Source organism: Labrus mixtus, chromosome 2 (assembly GCF_963584025.1).
Source record: "Labrus mixtus chromosome 2, fLabMix1.1, whole genome shotgun sequence".
Classification (NCBI taxonomy): Eukaryota; Metazoa; Chordata; class Actinopteri; order Labriformes; family Labridae; genus Labrus; species Labrus mixtus.
The window spans coordinates 21737253-21752492 of NC_083613.1; the positions used below are offsets into that span (position 1 = coordinate 21737253).

A 15240-nucleotide genomic window follows, 5' to 3' on the forward strand; every position below is an offset into this window, starting at 1 on the left:
CGGTGGACTGATTAATCAAATCCCTCACAGTGGGAATGGACTATGTGGCTTGAGCACAGAGTAATAATTTCAACGCACCTGTGAGCCAGCCAATTAGCAGAGCAAGTTTAACGATTTCAAACTTAAGTTATATTTAATAACATTTGTACAGGATTATACCCATTGGATCTTAAAAAACAACACACTTGAGAAGAAATATATCAAAGAGATATCCCTTAGAAACCCATTTGGGGTGGCTCAACTTATTGCTTAAATCAAATTCTAGGTCACTATTGAGATCACGATAATTTAACACGACGCTCAGTCATCTGGCTAGATCTGAACTGAATATGCTCATCCTGGCTGAGAGTGATGCTACATTCACATGGATTCAAAAGACAGATTTCCTTTCAGTGAACAAGAGCAGGATGATCAAATTAGAGAAGGCCAGCAAAGAATACCAACGACATGCAGGAGACATTCCTGTCCAACGCTCAAATTTTTTTCTGCCTTTTTTTTGCTGTCCTCCAATGAGACAATGCTACATGGCTCCCTCACACGAGGAAAAAACATTGGTTTATGTGGAGATCAGGAATTTAAAAAAAAGTTTTTTTGTCATTGAATTCTTTCTTTTTTGTGTTTTTTCTCTCTAAGTGCAAAAACATTGCAATTTAAAGTCATATTACCCTCAATGTAATGTTTCATCCATTTCCTTTCACTGTAGTCAGACATGATCCTGCTGTCTTCTTCTAGTTTTTTATCCTGCAATCAGCTTCTTCTTCAGCCAATTACCTCCTGCTCACATTATCCTCTTTCAAGTCAAGTCATCCTGAGAAATCGTAGTGAAAGTAGTTAAGTGTCGATTTAAAATTGCCAAGTAAATCTGTTTTGAGTGCTGCATTTTTTTTTTTTTCAAATTACATATCCATATTTGGCCCCTGAGATTCAATAATTGTATCATACGACTCAGGACGACAATAAATTGCCTAATCGACATTTTGTCCTATTGTTTTTGTTAGTATGAGAATAAACCCTTTTCAGTAAATCCAGCCCCCGACTGTTAGGAACAACTATAAGGAGAGTAATAAAAGTGAGCCAAAACAGAGAAGGTTGAGGCCATTCCTGAAACAAAGATTACATGAGAGTCTCTTTGATCCTACCTGCAGCTGAAGAGGACAGCAGTCAAGTGATCATTTTCTGTGGTTTGCTGCTGGTGAGTGACATCTTTAAAAAAATACAGTCATTTGATCAATTAGAAATAAAAAAAAGTATGTGTGCATAGTGTGAATAACTACATACGATTTTTCTTTTTTTTTTTTTTAAGTAAATGCCCACTAAAATGTTTTTAATCATTTTATTCTTAAACCTCAAATACTTTATTAGGCTTTCCAATATTTTCAGGTTTTGCTTGAAGATTAAACAAATCCCAAATCATTCTTTTTTGTTTATTGCTTGAGCTTTTGGTACTAGTGCCCGAACGATATGACATTTTTGGGGCCGATATACCGATTTGAATATTGGAGAGAGAGAAAAGAAATCCCTGACCGATACATCAGTCGATATCTTTCTTAGACCTATGTTTGATCTGTAGAGATGGATAGATACGGATAGACACATTTTTTGTGTTGATTGCTCACATGAAGATTAAACACTTGCGGATAAGACATAATTGAGGTGAATGAAGACAAGATGGTCACTCAACTGGAAAGTAAAGGCACATGAACGTGCATCACTGCTTGACACACTGGAGCGTGATAATGCTTGTTGTAATCCATAAAGCACACTCTAGTGTAATAAAATGTTGCTCAAATGCAATGCTATTTAGTGCTATGTTTAGCTAAACAGTGAATAAATCAAGAAAAATACTGGAGATTAAACTAGCTGATACAATAGTCAGTGGATAAACTAACTATAAATAATTGATAAACTAATATTATCGGCTGGCAGATTAATCGGTTCTATTTTGGCACTTTACTTTTTGTAGTAAGAGTCTCTGTTTATAAGAATTGATATTTTTTCCAGTCCCAGTGAATCAAAAAGAAAAAGAAAAAAACATAGACGTTTGTTACATAAGTTTTCAGAGGGTTTCATGGGAAACGCAGGATGAATCTTCCATGTATGGGCATCAAAGATATTCTTCGGGGAATTTTCTGTAGTCGGAATCACTTCTTTTTCTGTATTTTTCAAATACAAAACTTTCTCTTACCATTTTTAATTCATGTTTCTCTTTTTTTTACCACAGGACTAACACATGTTCCAAAAAAAGAAAAACCTGACACCGCCGCTCCAAAAGAAGCTGGTCATATCAAACAAAGGATGCTGTTTTTCTATTCAAGAATTAGCTTTGAACCCTGTTACTAAATTTAAAACAGGACAACATGCTCATCTCTAAATCCAGGATTATTATTAGAATGTTGTGCCCTCCCTCCTTTTGCTTTGTAGAGGTTTAAACGGTTATTTTTATAACACGGTGCAGTCATCTGGAGTGTGTGAACAGATCAGTGGTGCATCTAAGTGATAAAAACACCTCGCTGAACCCGGAGACTAGTGGTGCGATACAACCCAGTGAGAGACTGCTCACAAGGCTACATCAAATAGCATTAATGTGTCTGCTATAATATTCATAATTACGTGCCATTCAACTGAAACTCCCTGTTGGCAAATAGAGATTGACAAGGCTTTCTAACGGAGCAGTATGCCCGTTTTTCCCAATCATGTTATGATAAGAAAAAGCCATTTTAAAATAAAGCGTTCAGTTGAAGTTGTTTGTTTTTTTGTTTGTTTTTTTACAAATTCTATCTGAGAAGGATCAGCTGACCCAGCATTTTTATTTTATTTTTTTATCAGTGCCTTCCGTTAACGATCATACAATCTGACGCGCTAACAGCTGGAAGCTGCTGAGTCTGACCACAGTCTTCCTCTGTTGTTCCAATTTGCAGCAATGGTGGACTCAGTGCTCCATTCAAGGGCACCTTGAACACTGAGAGCGTTTCTTACTTCCCCTCTTCTGAGTCTCACAACTGGGATTCAAACTGGCACCCCTCTCATCACCGGACAGCATCTCCAACCTCCAAACTCCTCCTCCCTTGCGTTTGTATGTGTGCGTAATCAAACTGTTCCCCCTCCACAGCGAGCACTCTACAGTATGCATGTGTTATGCATAGTTCCCCTTGGATGGGCATTCCGTTTTACTTGATCTCACTGCCTTAAGCTTCCAATGTGCGTCATCCCGAGCTCCATTCATGCAGAAACAAGTTTGCACTGTATAATATTGTAAATGATTAAAAATAGCACAGGAAAGCATGGAAAGATGAAGAGGGGGAGGTTAGTTGGAGTTGGGGGGGATGCAATATTGAATGGCTGCAAGTATGCTCTCTTGTATGCCAAAGTATTTATAGACTCATTATGTCGTCCTTTTCAAGTTAAAACACGAACTCCTGCGTGAGACAGAATGAGAGCAGGGCATGGGAAACATGCACGGGGAAGATGAGAAGATGAGGAGACCAGATGCCAGAAGCCGGAGCTTGTTAAATTCCACCATGTCACGCCGGACATGGTTTAACACTTTAAAGAATTAACAGGGGTAATTGATTTGTCAACTTGGCCATTCTATAATCTGTAATGCTCAGAGGTTTGTGCTATACGCCATTTATTGCCCCACTGGTTTGATGCAAAGCGCTATTGGCAGAATTCCTCCACAGGTATGCGGTCTGACCACATAATGTCCTTTGAGAATAGTGGGGGTGTTGGATCAGAGTGATGTAAGCAGACAGGGTGTCATGGAATATGATGCCTGGAAGGTCAAATTTATGGGAAAAGAAGAAGAAGAAAAAAACAGAGTGTGTGTGTGTGTGTGTGTGTGTGTGTGTGTGTGTGTGTGTGTGTGTGTGTGTGTGTGTGTGTGTGTGTGTGTGTGTGTGTGTGTGTGTGCGCGAGGGGAAGTAAGCATGGGAGGAGGAGGAGGAGGAGGAGAACAAAAAGGTGGGTGACTGGAACTTGGTAAGGGGAATGCGAAACAATACACAGAATGTAAATGAGACCAAAAAAAATGAAAGGTGTTTTCTCAGTGGGAAAATCGTATTATGCAGCTGATTAAAAAGTCATATATACAGAATGTGCTTCTGCAAAGGGGCTTTGTGTGTTCAGATAATCCGGCAAATATTCCAAAAAAAACATGACAATGTCTGGAAGCCGAGGCATCTTGTTAATAGTCGATCAAGTCAAAAGAGAAATCGCTGGGTTAATTTTTCTTTCTCTGATAACCCTGGAACAAGGGGTGGGTGGGGGGGGGGGGGGGGGGGGGGGGTGGCTCCTGCCAAAACTAAAATTGTGCAGAGAAATACAGATTATTATTTTTTTTGCCATTTCCGTTTGATTGTGGCTTTTTACGTCAGAAAAACAGAAATCCATTCACCTACAAAGTGAAATGCCTAAAATAGTGATTGAGCGTCCTTCTCAGAATAAAAAAATAACCCTCTTTCGCAGTATTCCTCCCTATTTTATGTCTTTATCTCCACTATTATGAACTGCTGTGAACCTTTCACTCTGGCACTCGCCGCATCTGAGAGTAAAAAAGCAGCAGAAAATAAGACGGACAAGGTAAGCAACACAAACAACGATAACATCATGCACGCGATCCCAGTAGCAACTACAGCCGTGCACATATCAGCTATGGAAATATAAATAAAGTAGATATGCAAGGCAGCTGTAATGAAAATGTAGAAAGTACTTTACATGTTCCAGGACACACAGGAGCCCTGACAGCAACAGTTAGCGCTGACTGTACATTATCAGGTGCAATGCGTCATCAGGGGACGCCAGCAGACGCTGCTTTTTCTCGTGTCCGGGCTGACAGCAGGGGCATTAACCAATCTATAGCAGGGAGTTAAGTGCCTCATGAGTAAAAAGAAGGAGATCCTTATCCTCTGCCACTCAATGCTCATTTATTCATCTCGGGCAAACTATAAATTAATTGCAAAGTCGTGACCTCCTGGCTGTTGTGGGTCCCCAATTAGTCTGTGTTTTTCACCGCTGAGCCCTTTTCTTCCACTTTTCTGATAGCGTTAAGCTGCTCCACCATACTGTGCCGTTCTGATGCTTATCACAGCAAGCACCACAGAAACTGACAAACCCAGTGAGCAGCTGTGACTTCTGCGCCTTCGCATATCTGGGAGAGAACAGTAGGAATGATAGCACAGAGTCAGCCTTAATCAGGGCTCAAATTAAATAAAGTCGTGTTATTATGTTGATGTTTGTGTTTTTGTACTAAGTCTAATGAGCTCTTGGATAAACACTCAGGATGGTATCCCATATTTCAATGACGGTGATGGAGAGCACAAAATATGTGGCTGCTCTCAGATTGTGTTTATTTTTGGGGAGTATAATCTGATACTGTATTGACCGAGAACATACAGTGGTTAGAGTTAAAGTGCCTCTTGTGTCAACGTTCACATACAGACGGACTCGCTGACCTGTGACCTCTTCGGTCTTTGAGTGCCTCTTTCATGGATTAGGCTGTGAGGCCCACTTGAACTCCTGCTAGATTCTGTAATACTTCAGAGAAATGATGAATATGCACTCTACACTTTAAAAAGAAACAAACTCAGCCCCTTCATATAGGTTTCATGATGGAAAAACATTCTCTCTTTAGATAGGAAGTATGGTTTTCCTAAAAAAAAAAAAAAAAGAAAGAAAAGAAAAGTCCTGCTCCTTCAATGAAAGAGTCTAGCAAATAAGCAAAACCTTTAGATTGTACTTCACTGTTATGTCTGTTCTCATCAGGCTTCTGTATCTTCATACTGGAGTTAAAGTCCCTGAATCATAAATAACTTACATTCTTTAAACTAAGATTTAAAGTTATAGCTATGAAGGTTTTTAGTATAGCAAACAGGCTTTTTGTTTCTGCTGAAAGAGGTCTGCATTAACTGAGTGTTACCGATTGTGATTTCACCGTGTTCTCCTTATACACTTGTCATTAGTTGCTGCTGTTACAAACAGAGCACCCCACCCGCTGTTGCTTCACATTAAAGGACTTTAACTGGGACCAAATCAACCAGGACTAAAGTCTTAATAATTACAAGTAAAGCACCGTTTAAATAGGAATATATAGTCCCACTTAAGTATGTGAACACCAATTAAAAGCAGATAAAAGCAGTGATAAGTGAAGGTGGGGGAGGGCTAATATAAACAGTGATATAGAGCATATAGTTTAACATCCTTTGCTAGAAACAGCTTTGATAATGAGATAAAAAAAAGGGGATGAGGAACTCTAAAGTGAATCTGGCTCTCGAACACCGCTCAACATGCCCTGGCCACAGCTGTCATTCACTCACCACGACCATCTCTGACTCTCTGTGGGTGAAACTGAAGCTGTGCGAGCCAAAGGGGGGGCTTAGCAGGCTTCGCACAGAAGGCAGGCATGTCCCCAGTGGGGGGAAGCACATGATACAACCAGCTGATATTGACACCACTGTCATAGAGTCCATTATGCAGCGAGGGGAGACAATGCCTGCTGCCGTTTGAAACACATTCTGGTTCCAAATGTTACTGAATCCTACATTTAGACTTCAAAATAAAGTTTCTCAATCTGCTGTTGGCCGTGCAGAGAACGCACAGCTTTAGAAAAGTACAATAACAAGTTGGCTCAATGTTGGTTTTCTCTAAAGAAGATGACAAAGAATACCTTCCAGAGACCGGTTAGATATGAAAAGTGTCAAGATTAATTGATTGCCGGCCATTTGAGCACACGGTGGTACAGGCTGTTCCTCAACATAGCATTTACTTAGAATTCCGGGGAAAGCTTACGCTAGGGTGCTGGAAAGGAGGCTCCGACTGATTGTCGAACCTCAGATACAGGAGGAACAATGTGGATTCAGTCCCGGCAGTGGGACAGTGGACCAGCTCTTTACCCTCGCAGAGCTTCTTGGGGGAGCATGGGAATTTGCTCATCCAGTCTACATGTGTTTGGTGGATTTGGAGAAGGCTTTTGACCGTGTCCCTCAGATCATGTGGGGGGTACTGCGGGAATATCAGGCCCCGTGGGCCGTTGGTACGAGCCATCCGGTCCCTGTATGACCAAAGTGGGAGCTGTGTCCGCATCCTCGGCACAAAGTCAGACACGTTCCCTGTGCGTGTTGGCCTCCGCCAGGGTTGCACCTTGTCACCGGTCCTGTTTGTGATCTTCATGGACAGGATCTCAAGGAGCAGCCGGGGGGGAGGAGGGTTTCCAGTTTGGGGACCTCAAAATCTCGTCTCTGCTTTTTGCAGATGACGTGGTTTTGTTGGCTTCCTCAAGCTGGGACCTCCAGCAGGCATTGGAGCGGTTTGCAGCCGAGTGCGAAGCGGCTGGGATGAGGGTTCGCACCTCCAAGTCCGAGGCCATGGTTCTCTGCCGGAAAAAAGGTGGATTGCTCTCTCCGGGTGGGGAGTGAGTCCTTGCACCAAGTGGAGGAGTTCAAGTATCTCGGGGTCTTGTTCACGAGTGAGGGTAGGATGGAGCGTGAGATTGACAAGACGGATTGGCTCGGCGTCAGCAGTAATGCAGGCGTTGTGCCGGACCGTTGTGGCGAAGAGGGAGCTGAGCCTGAAGGCAAAGCTCTCGATTTACCGGTCGATCTACGTTCCAACCCTCACCTATGGTCATGAGCTATGGGTAGTGACCGAAAGAATGAGATCTCGGATACAAGCGGCCGAAATGAGCTTCCTCCGGAGGGTGGCTGGGCTCAGCCTTAGAGATGAGGGTGAGGAGCTCGGACATTCGGGGAGGAGCTCGGAGTAGAGCCGCTGCTCCTCCGCATCGAAGGGAGCCAGTTGAGGTGGTTTGGGCATCTGTTAAGGATGCCTCCTGGACGCCTCCCTTTAGAGGTTTACCAGGCACGACCAACTGGGAGGAGACCCCGGGGCAGACCCAGAATGCGCTGGAGGGATTATATATCCCATCTAGCCTGGGAACGCCTCAGGAGGAGCTGGAAAACGTTGCTGGATTCTCAAAACAAGTCTTTTAAAAGGCTCCCCTTATAATGAAAATAAAACCCGGATGCAGCAAAATCAGCATCCACTCCACAACATCTACAGGAGGGGATTTGTTTGCTTTTCACAATCTTTACACTCTTTATTAAGCTCTGCAGCTCTGAGCCAATTTCCGCTCAGGATCTTTAAACAAAGCCAATGGATATTTAGAAACCTAAAACGCTCGTTTTAATTGGAGGCCCATGTAAATACCTTCTAATTCCGCATTAATGCCTCAAAACATTTATTACACTGAGAGCTATCGTTTTTGTAACAGATAGAAGAAGAACGTGTAATGAACGATCCGAAATAACATTCTGCCGGCACGCAGCCAAGTCACGCATGCAGTGCTGGGGAAAAAAAAGAAGAAAAAAAAGGATAAACTCTATGTCACACTGAAAAACAGACAGCCGCGCTCCAATGTGGAGCTCTTTGGTTTGTTTTGCAACAGCGGAGCTCGGTGCACAGAGGTGTCAGTCTTTGTCTGTCACTTCAGACTGCACGCGCTATACAGTAGGTAAGCCGCTGTTTTAAAGCTCCTGTGCCGTTCATTCTGCGACGTTCTCTGCCCGAGGAACGATCCATGCGAGGGAAACAGGGACGGCTTGAAAACAATTGTGACTTTTCCTCCAAGAAGGCACAAAAAGAAGGGACTTCTTTTTTTTCTCATTCACAAATCTAGGCTGATAGCATATGATTGGAGAAGAGCATGATTCAGCTGTTCTCCTAAGAGGACTGATGAAACCCCTACTTGAAGGGTCACTATGGTATACACAATAGGATGCCTCAGTATACACAATAGGATGTTTCAGAGTTTCCATCCGCTACTTTACTATTTCGAGGGTAACCACTTTTTCACAAAGAACTTTTGTTTAAACCTGGTGGAGAAACTATCCGTATCAAAAAAGACATAGACAAGATTTTTAGGCATTGCAAGCCTTAAAACAGATCTAGTTTGAACTGTAACAAAAAAAACTTTTTGTCCAGGAGACAATCTCTTCTCTTATAAAAAAAGCTACACAAAACCCATATCAGATTATATGCTATGAGTTTAAGTCCTCATCAAGCCAAACAGCATGCCAAATGGTGAATAGCTATTCCCTGTTGGCATCCTTTGTTCTTTCCTCCAGCATGAATTGAAAAATCCCCTTTATCTACAACAGAGCAGGTACATGTAAGATGATTTATTGGCATTGGGCTGAGCTCACAGCACTGATTCTGCATCCAGCCATGCAGCTCAAACCGCTCACCATGTGTTGTTGGCTTCACTTACTGGCCATTTCCTGCACTGACGGAGACTTTGGCCTTGCAGAGACAGCAGCTCTGCTGCCGCCTTCAATATGTGGCCCCAATGCCTGCCAGGCTCTCCACCAAGAAGATTTCATTTCTCATTATTTATATTTATCCCCTTGTTGTTCGACTGCTGTGCCGTCTCTAAACGTGTTAAGTTCATGCCAAGAAAATCCGTGCCTGCTTGTTTTTGTTCGATCTACTCAGCAGGAAATTGGATTCTGAGTGGACAGAAAGTGAGGCAGTAAAAACTCTCACTCCTCGAGGTTTAGTCTGGTGTTTAGTTCAAGTCAAATGAGTAGCTGACTGTCAAACAATTCTCCGCAGCATCGAATTAATCAAAATTAAGGGCCAGCACCAACAGCCCAATCGTCATCAAAACATTCCAGCAGTGATGAATGTATGAATGGGAATGTTTTTATACCAATCAATATGTCTGCCAATTTGCACACTTTTTGCCAATGGCTCTCTGGAAAGCAAATTGCGAGAGCCTTCAGTTAGGCATGGCTGGCTTCTGAAACTTGAATGGAAAGTAGAAAAAGCGCCTCGAAGTCATGAACTTGGAGAACAACGTCATCAATCTACGTAATAAGAGACTGGTTAGTATTCACACACGGTTATGCAAAACACAATTAAGCCTAGGGTTTGCTCATCAGCGCACTTTTGATCCTCAAACCGTGGGCCGTTCTTCAGGATGCTCAGTCGCAATTCAGCGTGGCAAAAAAAAAAAAAAAAAGGAAAATTGAATAGTTGAATGAGCTGAATGAATAAGTGGTGCTTCTGTGTTGGTAATTCTCAATGCTCTTACACAACATTAAAGGCTTGAATATGGAGATAATGGAAGTTAACTACATGCTTGATTAAATTCCTGCTGCTGCTGCATTATGACCTCCTTACATGTGATTAGAAATAATTAAGGGGGAACAACTTCAAAGATGCAGTTTCCTAAATCATCTTTCCTCTTATCCTGATCTTTGTTGCACAATTTAACACGAAAAACATCACTTACAGTTTTACACAGAAGAATTTCCAGTTCCAGGGACTAATTTGATTTTAAGATAGTTTGTCTAGTAGAGAGGATGTCTTCAGATACTCAAATCCGGGACGTAGCCTACTGTATATTATGCTCTTTATCAAATAGTGGTTACAATAAAGCATTTGGAGCTCGCAGAGATCTCATGCAGAGTCAATCACATCTCTGTACCTCCTAGATACGCTTTATTTTTCTTACAGGACGCTCTCTGTGCTCTCTAGCCACATGATGTAAATCTATTCTGACCCTAACATTTCTGCGCTGAGTGAAATGGTAATGTCAGGAGTGTATTTAGCAAATCGCCCTACTACAGCCTCCTAATGATGACAGCCATGATATGTGTAGCTGCCAGTTTGGTGTGTGCACCACTCAGCATGACAGAAGCCTCTTGGGGTTTTTTTTGGTTTTTTTCTCAGCAGCTCCCTCTGTCCTCTCTGACTATTAAATTATGAGCATTTTACCGCCTTCGCTGAGCAAGACAAACACCGCTGTGTCAATGTTGTCCAAACTAAGAGGGCGCAAAATTGAATCCACAGGCCATATCATAATTAAATACACAGTGAAGTGGTGTGCAGTATAAAAAACACCAGCATGCATGAAACAAGATCGGCCTGGTGATACATTTAAAAAAAAAAAAAATGTCATCACAGTTATTAAATCAAATATTCAGGCTGGAGTAGCATCAATAGTGGCAAAGCCTGGGAAGCATTAGTATAAGCAGTGCTGGGCTTTCCCCGTGGCTTCAGACTGTGTCAATAATTTATAGTGTTTCTCTTTCCTCTCTGCCTGCTTATAGCTGCTGGCGTACTTGGCGTCGGTCAGTGAAGTATCTGCTTCAAAAGTAGGATATGGCAAGTCGATGTCGATTTGAGCTGTCCATCACAATCAACCACCATGGGCAGGAACAAAATTGTAACCACATAATTATATTATAAAACAATAAACATGTATTGAATTGACATTTAAGGAATAAAAGGAAGATACATCTTATAAAGGTGGCTAAAACAGTATTAAAAGGCGATATCGTTAGGGATGACATGGTTGTATTTATCGCGTGCACTAGTATATTCGTGGTGGCTCGGATTTGTTATGATGAGCTCGCGGTTAAAATGGACAGCCTTTAAAAACTACGAATATAAAATGTCTCCTTCACTCACACTTACAATACGCCCTTAATTAATAAGAAAATGCAGCCTTTTGCAACGCTGCATGATTTAAACAGCTGCATTTAACTTAATTAAGACGAGACTGTTGTCACTCAAAAAAAATTGTCCGAGGTTTTGTTTTTGTTTTTAAGGCAGCTGAGTTCAATCACGCGCGCGCCGCTCCGTCGCTATGCACGCACGCTCACTTTTTTTTTTTCCCCCCTCAAGACTTTCACTCACCTGCGTTTCTCAGCTTCTTGTTCCGATACACGGAGAAGATGACCAAGAGGTTGCCAAGGATGTCAACGACGATAGTGAAGATCAGGAAGCATCCCAAAGTTGTGGTAACCCACGGCGGGCGGTTCAGCACGGTGTCACTGAGGTCTTCCGACGAGCTGTTCAGTTCAGACCCATTTATAACCATTGTATAGCTACAGCCGCTGAACTTTCTCAACTGGTCCAAATTCAACGTGCCGCGACTCCCCGTGCGTCCTAAAGCCTGGATTTTGAAGACGCCGGTGGTGGGATACTACAACCTCCCGCGGCTTTCATCTTCATACTCCCCATGCGCACCTTATCTCCCCCTTCTTCTTCTTCTTCTTCTCCTTCTCCTTCTTCTCCCCTCGCGAGTCGTTGTTCAGCTCTTGCAGACGGTCTTCTTCCTCTCTCGGTGTCACTTCAGCGCCCGTATGCCATTCACTTTGTCGGTACGCATGTGTGACATGAAGCCGCAACTTCAAACCTTCCCAGCATGTGATTAAACAGTCCGAAGACAAGCGGTTTTATTTCGAGGGGAAGAAATACCGTCGCCTGCTGGCCTTGAGGAGGAATGACAGCGTCTGATGGCGCGGAGAGCGACCTACTTCTTTTTCATTTACAAGATGCGTGTTCATTCATGGCTTTGCGGTTTGCTCGCTTTGCTTTACTTCAGCAGCCCATTCATTATCATTTGGAAGAATCATTCATGTTTTTATTTTTTTGTTTCAGGAAAAAAAAATCCCACTACCTCAGGGAAGCTTGCAAAACAACCAGAGACTGACTTCTTTCTAAATAAAGCTCATGCTACTGTTCGAATTTCATTCAGGTTTTAAATGTTTCCACATTTTTTCCTCGTCTTTGGTTTAGTCTAGATATGGAAACTGAATCCAGAATGTGTGCTTTCAGAAATGTGGCTCCCACAATTCTGTTAGAATTCACTGTTTAACCCATGAACGTATAGCCAGTTTAACTTTAACTTGAACTAACATTAGATATCCACACCCCCACTAAGCAGACAATAATACACCATTAAGTAAAATAGGCTTCTTTTGTCTATAGCTTCCCTCTATGCATGGTTACAGATTCTATACAAAGTATTGTTGTGATTCTATTGTTTCTCATTGATGGTTACAACAAATGGGTCACCTCCCCCCACACACACACACTCATTTATGCATCCGTTTAAGTCCTCTCACGAAATGACAGCCCGTCAAGAAAAGAATATTTTATCTGTGGTTTATCTAATCTGCACATCTGAGGATGTTCTTAAATGATCTTGTTCAATTATTCATCCATCAATCTTTCAAGACTATAGGACGCAACTCATCTAAACTAGTGACCTTAATAACAGGATTTTTATTTAAATATACAGCAGTGGTTTTTCACTTATACATGAAGCGATGTATACTTTTAGTTTTAGCGACATAATCAACAATAGGAAATAAAATGGACTAGAGTTGCGAGGCAGCCAAAAAGTGAAAATTTATTGAAGGCTAATGATTCAAGATCTTAAAAGGACCTGAGATGGTCCCAATACATAAGCTTTAAATAGAAAAGGATCTGAAAAAAATCTCTCTAGTTTTGGCATTTATGTTGCTCCACTGTTATTCTGTTATTTGTCTCATGAGCCCTTTACAATTACAAAATCCCTTTTTATTCACTTTGACATGTCAACTGATAACCCTGTGTTTCTTTTTACGTCATTCTGTTCTTTCTCTCTTTCCAGTGGGCATGTTTCTGGTTTGCAAGTGCAGTACAATGCAATTATCAAACCCAAACTTTGCTGTCATCCTGCTGAGACTTTTGTTTGTGTCCTTACTACTCAAAAGCTTCTCCAAAATAATTAGCCATTAAAATCCTGAGCCTCCTTTTGAACTCTTGTTTCCTCCTTCGTCTCATCTCCTTTTGTGATGTCATTTCATGATACGACGATTTATGTGATTATGGTATGATATGGTGAAATTTGTGATCGCATTCATCCTAAATACGATCATTATCTCTTTCTTTTCATGACTCAATTACATTTTAGGTCAGCCTGTTCTTTGCGGCGATCTGCTCCGCTGGCAGACATTGATCAATAAATGCTGTAATCCAGTGTTTGAAAAACACATTACAAAAGTCTTATATCAGCCTTTATGTCAAAGGGAGGAGAGGCAAAAGCAATGACAGATTTATGAATGATTATCATTTGTGAACTAGAAAGCAAACGTACTGTGAGAAACAGTAGATGGGGACTTTCTTCTGCTTCAGCATCAGGAAATGCAACAATTCGTTAGACTTTTCTTCTCTTTCCTCAATAATAATCTGGCACTCAACATTTAGTGTGGCCTTTTATCCTGAAATTATTTTTTTAATGTCATTTTATTGAAATTAAAACTACTTATTGCAGGTCACAAACATCAACTATGGAAATTCATATAAATATGTTGAAATCTAATCAAGCAAATATCCCAAAGTTATCTTTAGGTGCACTCTGCCTCTACAACATCTGGGATCAGCTCTGTATTTGTAAGCTGCATAGCGCCGACTACTGCAAGAAACAAGTGTTAATTATTGTTATTGTTGGTATTTCAAAATCGTTAGAGCCATTAATGAATTAGAGTTAGGCATCATTAAGTGCAGCTTAAACAATTCTGCTTCTGTTTGGGTGGGGAATCCCACTTCCACTTAAAAATGACTTATAATGTAAATAAAAATGGTTGGCTAGCAAGTTGTTGTAGATACATACATACATACGCCACGGCTATTTTCAAACAAAGAAAAAAATTATGTTAACATTTCCTACTCATAAATGCATTGGATCCATTTGGACTGAGATCAAATTTAGGGGCATTGCATCTGACGGATCAACCATCATTTATTCATTTCACAAACGTTCAGGTAATGACTAGGTAAAATATTGATCTATAAAACTCAAGGTTGGTTGAACACAAAATGAGAACATACAAACTTGTTAAAACTGCGTTGACTGCTATAGAATCTGTATGATTTTAGTAAGGATTTTTGTCACTGGGATTTGGTAAACATGTTGTTACCAAGAATATGAGTTTAAATATCTTTGATGAATGAAGGAACCTTATTGAATGCAGACTTCTTCTCTACTTGGTTAGTTTTTGTGACTTTTTTCTTAACACATCTGGCCTCCTGTGTGAAGGGAGTGGAACTCAAACCAATGAGCAGCCGTGGGACTTGATACTTGAAGCACTTACTCTCAGATGGATTTGCAGTGATTTTGTAAACTTTTCATCCGAACTTTTCATGGATGAAATGACCCGTACCAACATTTTCAGTTCACCAGTTGGGTGAGTCAACAAGGTCAAATCAAATACAGTAAAAACATATACCAAAAATACACCAACTTATGAGAATAAATGATCATTTTGTGGTGGTGTATGTCAAAACATTCCCTAACAGTAGACCTGAAACCTCCTGTTTCCTTCTTCCCCTCATTTGAGCCTGTGATTTAGTGTTTCCCCTGCTGTGCCTTTATGGGCATCCAGAGCTATGAGACTTTTATCTAATGGATAA

General features: G+C 41.2%; 1 protein-coding gene across 1 annotated transcript in view; it reads right to left on the reverse strand.

The window, feature by feature from the left end:
- mtnr1aa (melatonin receptor 1A a) overlaps nucleotides 1-12527 on the reverse strand; it is a 38366-nt gene extending 25839 nt beyond the window's left edge. Inside the window, exon 1 of the mRNA XM_061056486.1 lies at nucleotides 11695-12527. Coding sequence (XP_060912469.1) covers nucleotides 11695-11878 — 184 coding nt within the window. The 5' untranslated portion in view covers nucleotides 11879-12527. The remainder of the gene's footprint in view (nucleotides 1-11694) is intronic.
- Between the last annotated feature and the right edge of the window lie 2713 nt (nucleotides 12528-15240).